At 49.5% G+C, this 18,700-nt stretch overlaps 1 protein-coding gene across 5 annotated transcripts in view; it reads right to left on the reverse strand.

Moving 5' to 3' along the window:
• TACC1 (transforming acidic coiled-coil containing protein 1) overlaps positions 1-18,700 on the reverse strand; it is a 101,932-nt gene that overhangs the window by 64,009 nt on the left and 19,223 nt on the right. For 4 of the 5 annotated variants that reach the window (XM_033172670.1, XM_033172667.1, XM_033172668.1 and 1 more), the window contains exons 1-2: positions 11,308-11,724; positions 5,615-5,730 (exon numbers count right to left, since the gene is read on the reverse strand). In XM_033172670.1, coding sequence (XP_033028561.1) covers positions 5,615-5,730; positions 11,308-11,492 — 301 coding nt within the window. In that variant the 5' untranslated portion in view covers positions 11,493-11,724. Of the gene's footprint in view, positions 1-5,614; positions 5,731-11,307; positions 11,725-18,700 lie in introns of those variants that run through there. The other variant, XM_033172669.1, reaches the window with a different exon arrangement.

Here is an 18,700-nt window from a genome sequence, read left to right on the forward strand (position 1 = left end):
AAGAATTCTGAAAGTCAGTCTACTGTTATCTCCAAACTGGCAGGCGCAGTTCACCCAGCGAGCAGGTCTTATGGAATGGAGTGGAGAGGAAGGAGGAACGGCTAAATTCCTCCTTTCAGAGATGAGCTCTCAAACCTGTTCACAGTGCCAAGGCTCAAACCGCTGTGATATAAGCAGTAAGAAGAAGTGCAGCTAAGGACAGGAAAAGATGGATCCATAGATCCTATGATTTGCCAATGAAGGTGAAATCAGGCCCCTGCTTAGAGGTTTCTAAAAGTATGCATGGCTTGGAAACAGCAGAGACACATTTTCCTCTCTCTTCCATAACACTAGGACACAAGGCAGAAGGAAGGCCTTCTTCACACAGCACATAGCTGAACTCTGGGATTCTCTGCTACAAGAGGCAGCAATGGCCTCCAGCTTGAAACAGCTTTGAGAAGCAGATGAGATGGAGGCTGCAAGTTGTGATGGCAGTATGCCAAAGCAGGGAGGTGGGGCTGTGGTTGCCAAGCCGTGTGGGTGGGTTTCCTGCAGGCACCTCATCGGCTGCTGTGGGAAATGGGATGCTGACAAGGCGGTCTCTTGGACCGACCCAGCAGGACCCTCCTTGCACTCTTACGCACACTCAGTCAGGGAAGAGTCCAAATACTGATTCTTCTTTTTTAAAGAAAAAAAATGCATTGTGGTTTCTGTGACTTAGTGCTGAGTCAACCTCAGCTGAGAGGGAGAAACAGTTTTCTCTCTTCCTCCCTAACAGCCATTAAATCAGATCTGGCTCCAGGGAGTTTTGGGGGCAGGGAGAGAAAGGGAGGGAGGGAGGGAGGGAGACTGAGTGCCATCACTTGCCAAGACCTTTCCTTATATGCTCAAAGACAAAAGCAGGCTTCAGTCCAAACAACAACTCTCAGGCAGTCTATATGGTACCTACCACTACAATGCCTAAACAAGGTCAAAAAGTCTCGCAATTCCCACCCAAATAGCAACAACAACTCCACACCTCTCATCTCCCGTGACAGGGGCTAGTGGTTTCTTCACAGCACCCAAAGGAGGCACTGCAGTTGGACCTCATACCTTTCTGCTTCCTGGCATTTCTATCCTGCTTTTCCTCCAAGGAACTCAAGAAGGTGTGTGCATAGTTCTTCACCCTCCTCGTGACAACCCTGTGTGGTGGGTTACGTTGACTACTCCAAGGTCACCCAGTGAGCAGAGGGGAGATTTAAATCCCCCTCTCCCAGGTTGCAGCAAAACACTCCAACCACTAAGGCTAAAGAATGTGTGTTGATGTTCGTATAGTAAAAAAACCAGAGCTATATTTATTGGGAATACTAACTAATGAAGTGCCAAGAGACAGAATAAATATTTTTCTTTATGTAACAACCGCTGCAAGAATGCTCGTGGCCAAATATTGGAAAGGAGATCAGCTACCATCAAAGGATGAATGGCTCAGTAAAATAGTAGAGTATCTGGAGCTTGCGAAGTTGACGAATATTATCAGAGGTACTTCAAAAGAAATAATTAAAAATCAATGGAAATATATTAACGAATATTTGGGGAAACAAGATATGAACGGAAGATATTGGTTGTGCTTAGAATAATGAAAGGAACTAAAGCTAGTAAAGTTATGACTGGAAGATCTGTATAATTTGAGGAATAGTATAAATGACAGATATAACAAGGTAATTTATTTAAAAACATGAAGCGTTGTTAAAGCAGTGGAAGTATTTTTTGAAGTTTAATCATGTATGATAACTAGAGATTCTTTACTCCTCTTTTGGTTTCTTTTCCTTTTTTTCTTCCTCTTACTTCTTTTCTCTTTTCTCTTTTCTTTCTCTCTTTTCTTTTTTGTCCTTTTTCCTTTTAGACTTTGAATGTAGATACATGTAAGTTCTGATTTTGGTTTTTCCTTTTCTGTATATATTCATCCATATATGCGAGATATGTAATGAATATTTTTAAAGAGCAATAAAGTTATCTTCTAAAAAAAAAAAAAAGAATTGCTTCAAACGGGAAAAAAAAGGCTAAAGAATGTGTGGAGTTTTTTCCTCTTACAACAGCAGACCTTGGCAGTTGGCTCAGGTGGGGTTTAAAAAGTACTTATTCCAATAAGATGCAATTAACTTACTGGTATTATAATGTGTGAGTATTTGCACTCTGCCTTACCACAAATCATGCCCAAGATGGCTAAACAACAACAGATACAAAAATAAAGCATTTAAGATAATAATACATATTTCTCTTCCAAAGAATGTAGGGATGATTACTAGCTTAGATGGCTTTTTTAAAAGTATTGGACTGATGTGCACCATCCTTCCGGGCGCAGCACAGCCAGCTGTCAACCAAACAGAGCTGAAAGACAGCCTTCCCAGGAGCAGGACTTCAGATATCAGCCACTCTGTCAACTCAACAAAATTCAGTGTCCACTGCACATGACCCAGTAGCAGCCCTAGAAAAGCCACATTTCTAAGTCCCAATACAATGCAGGTGCAATAATACTGACCCATCTTGCAACATTAAGTACAGTATTAAGATAATGCACCGTAGGGGGAGAGAGAATGCTTTAGGCGAAGTGCTGGATAAAAGCAAAGTATTGCTATCAGGCTGCAGCCATGATAACTAGTAACTTTCTTGTGCTTTTGAAAGAAGTTCTGAAGTTCCCAGGAATGCAAACTCTGCCAGAAATAGCAGGTTGCACCTAAAATTCTGTAGGCACAGAATAAGGCAAAGGCTAATAGCCACACTGGCTATCTTTTACCTCCAAGGTCTGAAGCAAAATGGCTTTGAATGCTGAGAAACTTATGTTGAGAATCATAAGTTGCTGTTACACTCAGGTCTTGCATGTGGGCTTCCCACAGGCGTCTGGTTCCCCTCCCCACCCCGAGAACAGGATGTTGGACTAGGTGGGCCTTTGGATTGGTCTAGCAAGGCTCTTCTTAAACAGCTCTTCCAAATATAGCCCTTTTAAAAAGCACAGGATGTGCAAGCTGCAATACATCAAAATACCCATTGGCTAAATATCCCTGCAGGCAGAGTAAACCAGGTCACCTACATTTCTTAGGGCACTAACCAAGAGTAGCTAGATGGGGACAGTGGGATGCCCTGAAATGTCCTTCTCCCCCCCCCCATTGCCCATCAGTAGAAGCTGCAGCAAGTGGCCTCTTTCCTCTCTCCCTTGGCAGAGATGTATACACCAAGAAACCAGGCAGCTTCTCTACCAGGCTACCTCTCTCAATACATTTGCTGGAAGGATGTCAGAGGATCAAAGCAGCCTCAACGGCCACAAGAAGCCTTTCCAAAAGGGGTGGAATTAAGCAACCTTGTGGGCAGGAAGTGTCACTTCCTCATTGAAAAAAAAAAGGATTGTGGTGTTGTAGAGAGAGGTGGGGAGTCCAGGAGGAAGAAGAGAAATGTCAGTGAGGCATGAGAGAACAATGGAAAGATACTAGGAGCTCACAATAATGGGAGTACAACTGTCACAACCAAGGGGAAGTCCCTGGCCATTTTGTGAGACAAAAATCTTTTTTTAATGTTAGCAGCATCACCAATAAGGATTAAAGCTGCCCCAGAGCTAAGGTAAAGTGCTATCATGTTCCAGACTGCTGCAGCATCCATATTCAGGATGCACCAGGAACATGCAGAAAGTGCAGCACGGCTAGACTATTTTGGGGAAGGCTACATTAAGAGAGGGGGCAACTGCATTCTGCTTCAGTGTATCTGATCTCAGTACCAATGCCACAGGTTTTGGGGTTGGGTTTCTTGGGCAAGATACCCCCAGTGCTGCTGCCCACTGTCACCAGTTGCTGCTGCTCCTCTTTCTCATCACCTGCTTGCTTGTCGTGGGAAGAGCAAGCAAGTAAACAACGGTGGACACTCCACCTCCTTAGCCCGCCATCATCTGTTTGCTTGCCCACTCCGTCTGGGTCTGGGTCAAAGAGAGAGGCAGGTGAAGAAGCAGCTTGCAGTGAGAATGAGAAGCGGGAGCAGGTCCACAAGGCTCTCATCAGGGGCACCCCTGCTGGGGTGTGGGCTCCTGGCAGGGGCCCAACCAGGCCTATTCTTGACACCAGCCCACACTGGGTGGACACACTAAACCAAACCATGGCTGAGCAGAGCAGCAGCACAACCAGAGAGGAGCAAAGCAGACACAATCTCCTCTCCAGCAGATCATGGTTTGGCTTCATGTTACATACAAATGGAGCCAAAGCATTACAGTAATGTTCAAAATCACCTGAGAGAAACAACACTATTATTTTACACTGCGGGAGCTGGGGCTGAAAATCTGTGGCAGCACTGTGGCTCAAAACCAGATCTAAGCCCAAACATCTGTCCATTAAGATGCACTGGCTAATAGAATTGTGTTTTAGATTATGGCCAAGAATAAACACATGTAGCAAAATAGTTGGCACTTTAGTGTGTTTCTGCAGATACAGTATTTCTGCAGCTCTCATAACAAGGCTACACAGATTTGAATGAAAATAGCTACTGAATGAACTGTTACAAATTCTAACTCACAATAGCAAAAAAGTGTTTCTTCCACTTTCTAGCATGGGCAGAGCAAAGCAGATGCAATTATTTTTTTGCCTTCTAGAGCTCAGCTGCCAGGCCTCTCTGCCTGAGCTTCCCACCTTATGGTCACAGGGTTCAGCCCACCAAGTCCAAAACTGGTCCCAATAGACTATGGGGAGGGTGAAGCAAAGAGCTGCCTTTCCAAGAGCTGCACCTTGAACATGCTAGGAGCCTTTGCACTATTCCGGGCCAAGGCTCTGGAACGGCATGCTGCTGAGGAACTCCCAGAGGGGAAGAGTTTTAGTCTGTTGTAGCAAAAAGAGTGTTCTCCAAGCGACTAGCATGAGTTTGGCCACTGCGGGAGGCGTGCCTGGCGTGCTCTGGTCCATGGGGTCATGAAGAGTCAGACACGACTGAACGACTGAACAACAAAAAAGCAAAAATAAAATGGGGGGGGGATCAATGAAAGGTGCCTTCAAGAATGCCCACTATTTTCAGGTGGGATGCACATAACAGCAAATTCAGGTTGTGAAACAGAAGCTGATTACGAGATCTTGTGCAACAAACCCACTTCCCCAACAGATCAGAAAAGTGACAGAAGCACATTAGGAAGTGCAAGACAGCACTTGCTTGGACACAAACCTTCCCACAAGCAAATCAGAATGAAGGCCCAATAAGCAGGTCATCTTGAAGCACCTCACCTGTAGAACCTATCATAGCAGGCTGCCTTAAGAGACTTCAGGGAGACCCCAGAGAAATGACACCCTTCCCTCAGATGGCACACAATCCAGAGGGACTGGGGGGTGGCCATCACCTATTTATAGAAACCGACAGACACAAACCAAGGTGCTGCTGTGCAATTGTTGTCTGCCAGACATGGCTGCAACCTTTCTGCTGCTCTCAAAGGAGCATGAAAAGAGCTCTTCCAAGGCTTGCCTAGTCAAGCATCCTGTTTCCCAAAGCAGCCAAACAGAGATGATCTGCAGCCTTGGTCTTCACAGAGAGGTCTGCAAAACCATCAAGCCTGCCTGCACAAGAGGCACCTGTGGATCAAACGCCATCTTCTAACTCCATTAGAAAGGTGTGAAAAGAAACCTCCATGCCTCTTTACCTTGGGGCTCAGTCTCAGGCTCCAACAGGTGCAGGGATGATTCCTCCAGCTCCTTCCCCAGCGAGCGGATTGGGGTCTCTGCCTCGGGAGTCCCAAAATGGCCTTCTGAATCTGAACTGCAGACAAGGAGAGGGAAGAGAAGGACAAATTAGCCACTCCTCCCAGCCCAGCTCTGAACATCTTCTCAAGTAGGGTTTCAACAAACCTTCCTGGCCATTGCCAGGCACTCAAAATTTCTCTTACTGAGACTTCTGATGAATCAGACCAAACACCATTTGTGTCATGGTCAACTGATGCACAATGTCATTATGAGTTTTGCAGTTAACAGGCACATGTTCTTAAAAGGCAAACAGCCAGTAGGGTTTGCACAGAGAGAAAACTCACCTATGGTGCCCATGGGGGATCCACTCACTCACATGGTGGAATAGGGGACTTCAATATCCATGCCGAGGTGGCCAAAATGAGCTGGCACAGGACTTCATGGCCTCCCTGACAGCCATGGGCAGGGGCGTCGCTATGGGGGGGCGATGGGGGCGGGACGCCCCCAGTTCAACCCCTGGGGAGGGTGAAGCGGGCGGCCAGCCCCACCCTCGCCGCGATCCGTGAGCCCAATGTGCGACCGGTGGCTAGCTTTATATCGCCAGGCGGCCGCTGCTCTCTCAGCCTCTCAGCCGGCTCAGCTAGCTTTCCCCTGGGAGGGGGGTTGACACTCTCGGAGCTGGCCCCACCCCCGCGATCAGCAACGCAGCCAGAGCCAGCCCGCGCCTACAGTATTCTTTTTTATTTTTCTTTTTCTTCCGAGGCTGCTGGGCTTGGGTGGGGGGGGTGGCCCTGAGAGGAGGCGAGGGGTGGGCTAGCGCGGCGCCACGCTAGTGGCTGGCTGGCCCGTGATGCCTCCTCGCTGGCCCCGCCCCTCGTCCCGCGCGCCTGCAGCTTTGTTTTGTATTTTTTCTTTTTCCGAGGCTGCCCACGCTGCGAGGAAGAAAATGAAACCGACCAGGAAAAGTAACTGGGAAGTTGCTGGGGTGCATATGTCCTCACCCCCCCCCCAACCTCTCTTTCTTTTTGCTCGGGGGTTTGGTTTTTTCTTTTGTAAAACTGCCGTCTGTTTTCTCAACAGAGAAACAGAGAATGGTGCGCCCTCGTGGAGAGCCGGGTGGTTTGTGTGTGTGTTTTCGTGTGCATGGAGAGTATCCGATCGGTGTTTGCAAAGAGTGTTCAACTTTGGGGGGGGGGGGAGAGAAGAGGGACAAAAAAAGCATGAGAAATGCCTTCCAGGCACTCAGCTATGCAAAAGCGAGCGAGAGGTGAGGGAGTCAGGGAAGAGGATCTTTTGTTCGGTAACATTCTGTGCAGCATTGCGAGAGAGATCCAACTTCTTTCCTGCCTTTTCTCTCTGAATGGAGGTTCTTCTGTTGCCTCCCCCCCCCCGTCCGGCTTTCTTTAAAGGAAACACACACAAACCTTTTTTTAAAAAAAGATTTCGAAGGTTTCTCCTCCCAAAGCTGCTGTCTTTACTTTTACATGCTTCTGTTCCCTCTAGATCCCCAAATGGCAACTTTCCCACTTTTCTCTTTTGCAAACTCCTTCCCACAACTGCCTCTCAACCCCCCCCCCACCCCACAAAGAAAAAAACCCCTGGCGATTTAAGAGGTTTCTCTTAAAAAAAAGAAAACAAAACCTGATTTCAGGTGCTTGTAAAACGACAACTTTTGGGGGGAGGGGGTGGATTTGTTTGGAGCAAAGCCGGGGTAACGCGTGCTGGGGGGTGGGGGGGAGAGATCCTTTCTTTCCTGAATTAGAGATCCTTTCTTTCCTGAATTAGAGGTCTCAAACCGGCTCTGCAGCAAGTCTCCTTCCACGATACTTTCTTTTTTCATCACGTTCAGCTTGCCTCCTCCTGCGGTTTGCCTTATTAATCTTATAGCTATCAATTAAACCAGGAGGAAAAGTGCTGCCTTAATCTCTCGCCCCCCTCCCAAAATTTAGGGTATGCATGAGTGACAGTTACTAGTTCCGGAAGATCAACTCCCCCCCCCCCCCAGTTGTGCAGCGTCTTTCTCTCTCCCCTCCCCACCCGTTTCAGCAGCCCCGGCAAAAGACACAAGCAACAACACGGATCATCAAGCAAAGGAGCCAGAAGGCTCAGGTTGTAGCAAACGCTGGCTGTGGAGCGGGGAGGGAGAGGGATTGACAAAACCTTCTGCAGGGCAATGCAGACAACCTATGGCTAAGTTTCAAGTTATAGTTTGCTTACAAAAGATTACAGTTTTTTGTTTTTTTTTTAAGTAGAAAGGAAAATAGCTGAATAGGCTATTCTGAAGGGAAATGTGCTGCATTGCCTTTTCTAACAGCCAGAAATCCACACAGTAAGGTGTGTTTCCGACTTGCTGAAATGGATGTGAGCATTTCAGGTTGCCAACGTACTAGCCCAATCCAGTTCAGTAAATGGTCAAAAGCAAACTATGGTTTGATTCTGCACATTACGTTTAGCTACATATGGAGATGCGGGGGGGGGGTGACAAAAAATTTTTTGCCCCCGGGTACCAATTTACCTAGCTACGCCCCTGGCCATGGGGCTGTCTCAACACATGCGTGCTCCAACACACATAGCAGAGCACCCCCACTATGGCAGGGGTCGGGAAGCTTTTTCAGTCTAAGGGCCACATTTCCTTCTGAGTAACCTTGTGAGCGCCTTCATGGATCACTGCCTTGTCGTGGCGAAGGGGCTTGAATTACTTGCCGGGAAAAAATATCAACAACCTCAGATATGCTGATGATACTACCCTGATGGCAGAAAGTGAGGAGGAATTAAAGAACCTTTTAATGAGGGTGAAAGAGGAGAGCGCTAAATATGGTCTGAAGCTCAACATCAAAAAAACTAAGATCATGGCCACTGGTCCCATCACCTCCTGGCAAATAGAAGGGGAAGAAATGGAGGCAGTGAGAGATTTCACTTTATTGGGTTCCATGATCACTGCAGATGGTGACAGCAGTCACGAAATTAGAAGACGCCTGCTTCTTGGGAGAAAAGCAATGACAAACCTAGACAACATCTTAAAAAGCAGAGACATCACCTTGCCGACAAAGGTCCGTATAGTTAAAGCTATGGTTTTCCCAGTAGTAATGTATGGAAGTGAGAGCTGGACCATAAAGAAGGCTGATCGCCGAAGAATTGATGCTTTTGAATTATGGTGCTGGAGGAGACTCTTGAGAGTCCCATGGACTGCAAGAAGATCAAACCTATCCATTCTCAAAGAAATCAGCCCGGAGTGCTCACTAGAAGGACAGATCCTGAAGTTGAGGCTCCAGTACTTTGGCCACCTCATGAGTAGAGAAGACTCCCTAGAAAAGACCCTGATGTTGGGAAAGATGGAGGGCACAAGGAGAAGGGGACGACAGAGGATGAGATGGTTGGACAGTGTTCTCGAAGCTACTAACATGAGTTTGGCCAAACTACGAGAGGCAGTGAAGGATTGGCGTGCCTGGCGTGCTCTGGTCCATGGGGTCACGAAGAGTCGGACACGACTGAACGACTGAACAACAACAACAACAACCTTGTGAGGGCCACATGCCAGTGGCCAACAGGGCAAGTGGCAAAAGTGGGAGGAGCAATGAATGCAAACTTTGTACAGTACAGGCAAAAAGAGTCCCTGGTCAAGACAGTGAGGGGTGCTTCCTGAGGAGAGGTCAAGGACCAGGTGGAGAAGACTGAAGGGTCAAATTTAGCCGCTGGGATCAAGGTTCCCCAGCCCTTCCCCACAGTTTGCTGCCTATGTCTAGTACTTGAAGCATAACTGCCTCTGCATATGGAGGTTCTGGGAGGAATTCAATATTGCAGAGTATTGATCAGGGCAAATATTTCTGCTGGCCTCTCTTCCACCCGTGCACTCTTCTGGGGTTCTCTGGACCCCCCAGAGCCAATTTTTAGGGAGTGCAGGGGATGCAGGTGGGGTGAAGACCCCTTGAGCAAGCAGAAGTCCTTCCTCAGGCTTCTGCTGGTGGGACCCTTTGTCCATAAGACAAAGCTAATAGCTGTTGAAGCAGACCACAGATGGGGAACTTGCAGCCCTCCAGATGTTCTTGGACTCCACCTCCCATCAGCTCCAGTCAACATGGCCAAATATGTTGGGAGTTGCGGCCCAACAACATCTGGAGGACCCCAAGTTCTCCATCCCTGCCCTGGTTGCTCATCTAGTTTCATGGGGCAACCATTCTGAGCAGGAGGGTTCATGGCAACCCTCCAAATCAGAGAGCCAGCAAGTCCTACTGCTGCATCAGCCACACTTCTCTAGGCTGCCTCAGAGGGCCAGATTCAGCCCTAGGGCTGCCACTTTCTAACCCATAACAGAAAAAGGATAGAAAACTGTAGTTCTGCAAATGCTTGGGGGTCACTCTGCAGGGAGTTGCAACTAGGCATGAATCCCTGGTTGGTGGCACCCAGCAAATTGGGAGAGGGCTGCATTTCACAGCATTAATTCATCATGCATTAAGAAGTAAAGCAAAACCCAAGACCCAGTTTTTGTGCCAGGGCTCAGGCATGGAAATTGTGAAACGGTGATAAAGAATTTGGCCTTAAAAGCATGTGCCAAGTGCTTCCCCACTCCAGAGCAAGAACTAGCAACCCCAACAGAAATCTGGGATAGAGAAGGAGGTGGTTCACACCCAGCCTATGGAATGTCACTCAGGCAGACTCCCACCTTGCCTCATTGCCTGATGAATTGAGGCAGTTGCTTCCCCTGCTTATAGGTAGGACTTTGGCTGAGCCTCACTTTGTAAGGCTGTCCTCCCACAACCAGTTTTCTACAGCAGCATACAGCCAAGGGAGTGCATGTGTTAGAATTCTGCATCTGGTATTAGAAGTAAGAACATGTACTGGTACCTCCGAGAGATGAAGTGAGGTCCAGGGAGAGTTAAGCCCTGCAGTTACTTCCTGGAAATTAAGGCTGCCCAAAAAGTTTGACCTAGAAACCCTGACCTCTCTTAAATCCCCCTGAGAAGCAGCACCAAATGGGGAGAGCATTCCTCTGATCACAGAGTAGCCACAGAAAGCAGGCCTGAGAACCGGCTGCAAGAGGAGAAGGGGGCTCACCTATGGAGCCCCGAATACAACCGCTACGATAAGTAAACACATTCTGCCTTTACTCAGAGATACATCTCCACTGGGTATTTCTCTTCCAGGCACATTATAGATATTCAAAAAGTGGTTGCAAGGACTAAGACCCAGCTTCTTTGAACACTTCATTCAAGAAACAAAATAGGCATCTAATACGTTTTTAACTGCGCATACTCTGTGGGTGGATGTGGCAATCAGGTCTAAAACAGAGGTTTGCTCCTCACGGATGACCGATCTGGGCTAATTCACACACGCACCTAGCATGTCAGAGGATGCCCTGCACATGAAGATGGGCCTTCTAGTTCTACTACGCGACAGACACCGCGGCCGTTCCGACGTGCATTTGCCGATCCCCGCGGCCGGTCTGGCCCCCGGCGCCACGGAGAAGCCCGGCCTGGGCCGAGCGGCGCCGGGGACCGAGGGAGGGAGGAGCCCCTCGAGCGCGAAGCCCTCCCGCATCCCACGGCCACCCAAACGCCAAGGGGCTGCTGCCAGCGCGTCTCGTGTCGTGTGAAACGGCCCCTGTCGTCCCGCGAGCTCTCCGGCTCCGTCGAACCCCGATGGCCGCCCGCCTTGCCTGAGACTCAGCGACTTGGTGTCCGCCTGCGCGTCTTCGTCGTCGTCCTCGGGCTGCTTCTGCCCGTCCGCCCCGGCGAGGCCGTCCTGCTCGGGCCCCGTAGGGCCGCCGCCGCGCACGGCCGACCACGTCCACTTGGCCCACTGCACGGGCGACAGCAGCTGCCACGACGAGCTGAACGCCATGGGGACGAGGCTTCCTTCAAAATGGAGGGGCGGCCCCAGAAGCGCCGGCAGGAAGGCGCGGATCCGGCGCCGATGGGCTCCGTCGTGAGCGCGGCTTTCCGCTTCTGCGCGCCGCCTCCCTCCCTTACTCGCTCCCTTGCTCGCCGCCGCCGGGAAGGGGATCGGGCCCAAGTGCCGCGCGAGAGGAGCCTCCGCGGACCGTCGGCGCTCGCTCAGCCCATTCCCGCGCCCGCCCCGCCCGCTCGCCCGCCCCGCCTGGCTTGGGGCGCTCGAGCGCGGACTCGCTGCTGCCGCCGCCGCCTCAACCGGCCGCCCGCGCGGGAGGAGAGCGCCCAATCCGGAGCAGAAGCCGCCCGAGCGCCGCCCCGGCAAGCTCGCCCCGCCTGCACGCGCACGGCCGCTTCACACGTTACGCTCGGCCATCCAGCGTGCCCTGGGAGGAAGACTGGCAGGTGCCCCAAACACGCCATGTGTGGCGGGGCTGCGGAGGCGCATCCACGAGGGAGCACGACGGGCTGCTGGCTTCCTCGCGGGGAGAGGAAAGGAGTCGCCCTCAGCCGCACCGGAGACAGAGAGGCAGGGCTGGGGACAAAGGGCCAGCCTTTGCAGACGACCGCAGCTCCCGGAGCACGAACGAATATTGGTCATCTTTGGCAACCCCAACTTGATCTGCTCAATTTTGTGCCCCCTCAGTTTGGCACCGTGTGCGGGGGAACTTCCCACACCACACTAAATCCAGGGCTGCCTGGAGACAGTCAGTCAGGCCATGCATCCGCACCACTGGCAGGAAGCAGAGAGAAGAAACGCCCTGGTGCATCTGCAGCAGCACAACTGGAAGCCTTCATCTGCTGCAGCAAAGCATGTCTCTCTCCTGCATCGGTCTCTGCAGCCAGCCACAGCAGGTGCTGCAACCTCCCAACAGCTTGACTTTACCTCCCCTTTCTCCAATGGAGACAGACAGATGCCAACCAACCAGCCTTGCAGGATCAGACCCTAGGCCTTTCCAGACCAGCACTTCCTCGTCACAGTGGCCAACCAGATGCCCCTGGGAACAGTGTCAGATTACCAAATAGGCAGAGTAGGCACCGGCCTCTGGGCCCCATGTGACAACCGCTGAAAATAATATTGATTTGATCTTGGGGGGAAATTACAATCAAGCTTTCTTAGTTATCCCACTAGGGCGGCGGGGGCAAGATTTCAACTGTCTAGGGGCCTCCACAGGGTTTAATCCGGCACTGCCTGGGAACTCTGCAAGCGGAACGTGAGCACAACTTGGTTGCCATTCCCAGTAACTTGGTCCACAGAGGTGTTCTGTGTCCTGCAGTCCAGGTAGTGCATAATGTCCTGGCTCTGGCAACTGATTTGATACAAATGCTGACATCCTCTCTCCTGCGATGTGACATCTGAAGCCACAACCTCACCTTCTCAGGGCTAAGCAACTACAAAGGAAAGTGTCAGCAGAAACGCTTCCATTGCTCTGGCACACTGCTTGACTTTGGGGACATGCATAACTGGAACAGCTCTTTTGGAGGGGCAAAACAGCACCACGGATTGCTCCGCTGAGCACCACACCTGCACAGGGCCGTCTCGTCCATAGGGGCTGGTGGTGCGGCGCACCAGGGCGCCGGGCCCCCCAGGGGCGCCCCTGCGAGCCCACCAGCATACCGGGCTCCCCCTCCCCAACCCGCCCCCACCCCCATGGGTGGGCGGGCGGGTTGCAAGCCGGCCGCCCTCGCCTCCCGGAGCCCCAGCTGCAGTGCCACACCCCTCATCCCCCGCTCGCCCATCCCCCCTCCCGAGGGGCGGCCAGTGCGGGAGGGAGGCGGGCGGAGAGGCGGCACGCCGGGGGCGTTGAGGGATTGCTGCGCCATGGTGGCCGATCCCTCTAAAACGGCCCTGTCACAAACCAATCTCATTCCTCAGCCCCCACATGCAACCTACTAACATTTTGATTGTAGGGTAATCTTACAAAGAAACACCCATGTTGGGAAGTGGGTGGATAAGGAAGAGGAGGAAAGCAAACTTATTCTCTCATAATTCTAGAGCCTGGGGTCATCCAGTGAATAATAGTGGGTCATCCAGTGGGAGATTCTGGGTGGATAAAAGGAAGTGCTTCTTCACACAGCATCTAGTGAAACAAGGAGTGAGGAACCCCTGGCCCGCATGCTGGATGTGGCTTAGTATGTGCTCCAGTTTGACCTGCAAGGCTGTTTTCCCAGAGCCACACCTGTGCGACATCAGGTGTAGGGAACTTTCTGCAGAAAGCAGGCTGGAAGACACTGCACCCACCTGTTACATTTGGCCTGCACTTGGTAGAGGACAACTTGACAGGTCTGGTTCCGCATCCAAATTAAAGTATGGAATTTGTTGCCATAAAATATGGGATTACACACCAACCAAACTGCATTTAAAAGGGGATTAGAGAAATTTGTGGAAGATAAGGCTATCAACAGCTACCAGCCATGAGGGCTACATATTATCTGCAATATCAAGAACCTTAGGCCCCTGAATACGGGTTGTTGATGGATCAGCAGCAGGGAAGGCTATTGCCCTCGTGCCCAGGCCTATAAGCTCCCCAGAGGTAACTGGCTGGATGCAGCAGGACTCTTACATTCTTAGCCAATTCTGCCTGATCTAGATAAGACAGCCTTCACTTGTACTTTCCTTCATCATACGCCTGAGTTATTTACATTCTTGACTTTTTACCTCTCCCCCACAGTCAGGCAATGCCCTTCCTTATTTGGCTTGTTTGTGTGTGTGTGTGTGGACAAACACACACACACACACACACACACACACACACACACACACACAGAGAGGCATGTTTTCTTGCTTTGCAACTGTTCATCACTGATGGTGAAATTAAGCCAGGTGGCGCTGTGGGTTAAACCACAGAGCCTAGGGCTTACTGATCAGAAGGTTGGCGGTTCGAATCTCTGTGACGGGGTGAGCTCCCGTTGCTCGGTCCCAGCTTCTGCCAACCTAGCAGTTCGAAAGCATGCCAAAGTGCAAGAAGATAAATAGGTACTGCTCTGGCAGGAAGGTAAACGACGTTTCCGTGCGCTGCTCTGGAAGCTGTACGCCGGCTCCCTCGGCCATTAACGTGAGATGAGCGCCGCAACCCCAGAGTCGGACACGACTGGACCTAATGGTCAGGGGTCCCTTTACCTTTACCTATTGCCATTTCTGATATCTACTCGATGTATTGCATGGGTTTTCATATACATTTAAAACATAGCAATACACACACACACACACACACACAATCTTCAATAAGACAAAAAAAAAAAATCCAAGCCAGCAAATATATATTGAAAAATTACAAAACCAGAGCTAAAATTCCTCATAGGAGCTAAAAACAGCAACTAAGACCCAACAAGTAAAAAAACAGAAGAGCTGAAACCTTCAACCATAAAACAGGAAGAACAGAAAAAATTACCCTGTCCTGATTCTGGGGAGAGAACATGAGGGATCTTTCCCAGGGAAAGCATTCAGAGCACACGGGGTGGTGCTGGTAAAAAAAACAGAGAAGGCACTGACTCTCACAACTCAACCCTAGACTTCCTGTGGCAGGGGCACTCTAAGGACAGCCTCTGGGAGAAGGGACCAAGCTGTAATAGATGTGTGACGAACCTTTTCCAGTCAAAGGGCCACCTTCCCTTCTTGGGAACCCTCTGGGGAACACAGGCCACTGGGGGGCAGAGCCAGAGGCAGAAGTGGGTAAGCAATGAATACACATAAAGGTTTGGGACTTCCGGCGGCCATTGCGGGTGGTCGTGGGCTGCTTCGGCTGCGAAGCGCCCAGTCCATCCCGGGGGTTTGGAGCCCCGCTACCACAAAGCGGGGCTCCGGTGGGGTGCGGGAAGAGCGTCCCGCACCCTGGGCTCCCCGGCTGTGCCCGTTGTGGCTCCGAACCCTTCCCTCGCTCCCCCTGTAAAGGGGGAGTGGGGGTGAAGGGACGACGGAGCCGGGCTATAGGGGACATGCCCCAACCGGGATGTAAATGCGGCGACAAATCCTGTGATGAGCGTCTAAGTTCTACCTTTGATGCATGGATTTAAAGAAACCCGGTGGTCGTGAGTACCTGATTGGACTAGATATTATGTTTTTTTGGACGATCCGGGGGAAGGAGAAAGGCAGCCTGCCTCCCTCCCTTCGAGTGTAAGAAGTTAGCCAATTTGAGTGACTGCTGCTACAGAACTGGTGAACTTTGATACATGAGACTGTTAAAATTTTCTTTTGGGGAGTAAATTCGCGGAAAATATCTCCGTTTAAAGCTGCGGTCTTTGCGCTCCGGCTTAGGAAAAATGGCGACGGAAAGTTTAAACTGAGGTGAAAAACAACTCTTACAAAAGGAAGAACATAGAGACAGAAACTGTAATTTGACACTCAGTCCCACCCCCTCTACCATCATGTTGGGCTTTGTCTTTGAACTTGTTTTGAACTCTGGACTAACGGAAGAACAAAGGCTCAATGCTTTGAGGCTGGAACTGCTTTATCGGAAAGTGAAAGTCTTGTGTGGGGATTTGAAAAGAAATCTACTTCCCACAGAGGAGGCTCTCAAAAACTTTGACACTTTGGAAGAAAACCTTGGCAAGGAGCTGAGAGGGTTGCTGGAAGGATGGAGAGAAATGACAGGGCGACTCCGGGAAAAAGATTCGTTCTTGGGGGGTGGCAGCCCCAGGACGACGATAAGATTTGTTATATCCAGACCCCGAGGTGTGAGCTCGGGGGCAAGGGACAAAGAATTAAGATATTTACAAGAAGAAGAAGAATGGTATAAAGAAACGGAGCAGCTGAAAGAAGATGAGATGGATACCCTGAGGCTCGTTGCAAGGAGTGTTCTGAACTGTGCCTGGATCTGTGGACATTTGGAAAAAGAAGGCAACTGGAAGTTTGGTTCTGGCGTCACTAGGAGAAGGATAATGGATAGAGGGGGAGTGGGGTGAAGTATTAAGTAAAATCTAAAACGGTCTGTTATGGCATTCTGAAATCGGAGGGTGAAGACTGTTAGCTATATGTAGTTTTTCTTAATAAGAAAGGAGATATTTGAAGTTTTTATGTTATTAGCAGCAGATTAAAGAACAGAGGAGATAGTGTAGATTTGATAAGAACGATTTGTGAAGATTTATGATGATGTATTGCTAGTAAATCTAGTATAAGATGATTAAGTTTATAGACTAAGACGATTAAGATGATTGTCTAATTCTATATATAATTGTGTTTAATTTTTAGAAGAAGAGGTTAAAAAGCAGATTAGGGGTATAAAACCGAAGGTGAAAAGGTAGGGGAAGTCAACCGTCAAGATTCAGAAATAGAATTTTTTTTTTTTACGAGATGCTTAAATAAGAAGAAGAATCCTAGCAATGTTTGTATTTGGTTTATAATTGTATTTGTTTTGTATGTGTATAAATGTAGGTGTGGATATGGGTGTATGTTGTTATAAGGAAAAAATGCCAATAAATTCTTATTAAAAAAAAAAAGAATACACATAAAGGTTTGGACCTATAAAGCCTTTAATGGCTCAGGACCACAATACATCAAGGACCGCCTCTCTCCATATGAACTGATCCAGACTCTGCAATCATAATGTGAGGCCTTTCTTTGAGTGCCTCCTTCACGAGAGGCCCAGAAGGTGGCAGCAGGAGAATGGCCTATACTGTGGTGGCTCCATGTTTGTGGGATGCCCTCCTCAGGGAGGCTCGCCTGGTGCCTTCATGATACACTTTTAGGCACCAGGCAAAAATGTTCCTCTATAACCAGGCCTTTGGCTGATTAACATTCTATGGCCTTCTGAATGTGTTTGTTGGAGAGAGGGTTACTGGTTTGTTTTGTTCTAATAATATATTTTGCTTTTGTACAATAGGATTGTTTATACACACTCACACACACCCCTCTCCTCCACGGAGGTAGCCAAGAGTTCTTAATGGAATTCAAGGACATATTTTAGCCAGGAGAAAACCCTGATGGAGGAGGGTATGAAGCGTGGCTACTGAAGGATGTGGCCTGAAGAGAGAGGGAGTGTTTTTCAAACAGGTTGTTTCAAATAGTGTTACCAGAGATGTCTGCAATGAGATTTTATACACACACACACACTTATAGAATTTTTTTGGGGGGATGACCCCCTAAACCCTAAAAATTAATAAATGGCAGGATTTTGATTATTTGGGATGTGGATGAAAGTACAAGCTGCAGAGCTGTGTTCTGGGAAGAAGAAGGAGGAAGGAAGATTGGGATCCATCTTGGGCAGGTTGGCTGCAGGTTGGCTGGGAGAGATGCCATGGACTCCAGGGCTGCACTGCTGTGGGGGACAAGCTCCTCTTGAAATGACCACACTGTAAGATTTGGACTCCCTCCATGCAGACGGAAGGTGTAAAAAGGTGAATAAGCCATAGTTCTTAAAGCTACAACAGTCTCTGCCATGTGTCAATTATCCAAAGGAACACGGACCCGGTGAGCGCCTGGAGCCCCATGGATTCTTGCTGCAGCTCAGCAGGGAGTGGGGGAGGCACCCAACTTTTGTAGCAAGACCTGTATTGGCGAGGGAACTCCTTATTCAAGGAGGGTTAAAGCTGCAGATCCCCCATGCCTGCTTGCTTGTCAGGACATGTTCATGCTTTGAGAGGTCAAAAGATGGCCGGTGGAGAAGGCAAGCCACCATGGTGGCCAACATGCCACCCAGACACACATCGCTTCCATAGAGCAATGCCATCGGGATGACAAGTCTACTTCAAGGGAGTCCATTAAACTTCAGCAAAGGGAGGCTGCCTAGAAAGCAAGGGGAAAGGTGGGTTCATGATCATATGCAGTGTACATTTCCCTTACTACTGAGTAATCTTATCCCTTCCTTCATGGGGAAGCACAGGAAGAGTACAATTGTAATATGGAAGGCAGGTACCTTCTCATCCTGCAGACTTCACTCAGCTGAACACTTCTCAAAGAGATCATAGAACTCCATAATTGTATAGCTGGAAGGGATCCCCAAGGGCCATCTAGTCCAACCCCCTGCAATGCAGGAATCACAACTAAAGCATCCCTGACAGATGACCATCCAACTTTTGCTTTAAAAGCATCCACCACAGCTGTCCTCCATTTATTTGCTACAGGCTTTGGTGACCCATTCAGCTGTGCTGGCAGTTGCCTTTGGTGCTGCAATCTCCAGAGTAGCTATAGGCACACCACAAGATGTGTGTGTGTGTGTGTGTGTG

The sequence above is a fragment of the Lacerta agilis genome, chromosome 15 (genome assembly GCF_009819535.1).
Source record: "Lacerta agilis isolate rLacAgi1 chromosome 15, rLacAgi1.pri, whole genome shotgun sequence".
NCBI lineage: Eukaryota > Metazoa > Chordata > Lepidosauria > Squamata > Lacertidae > Lacerta > Lacerta agilis.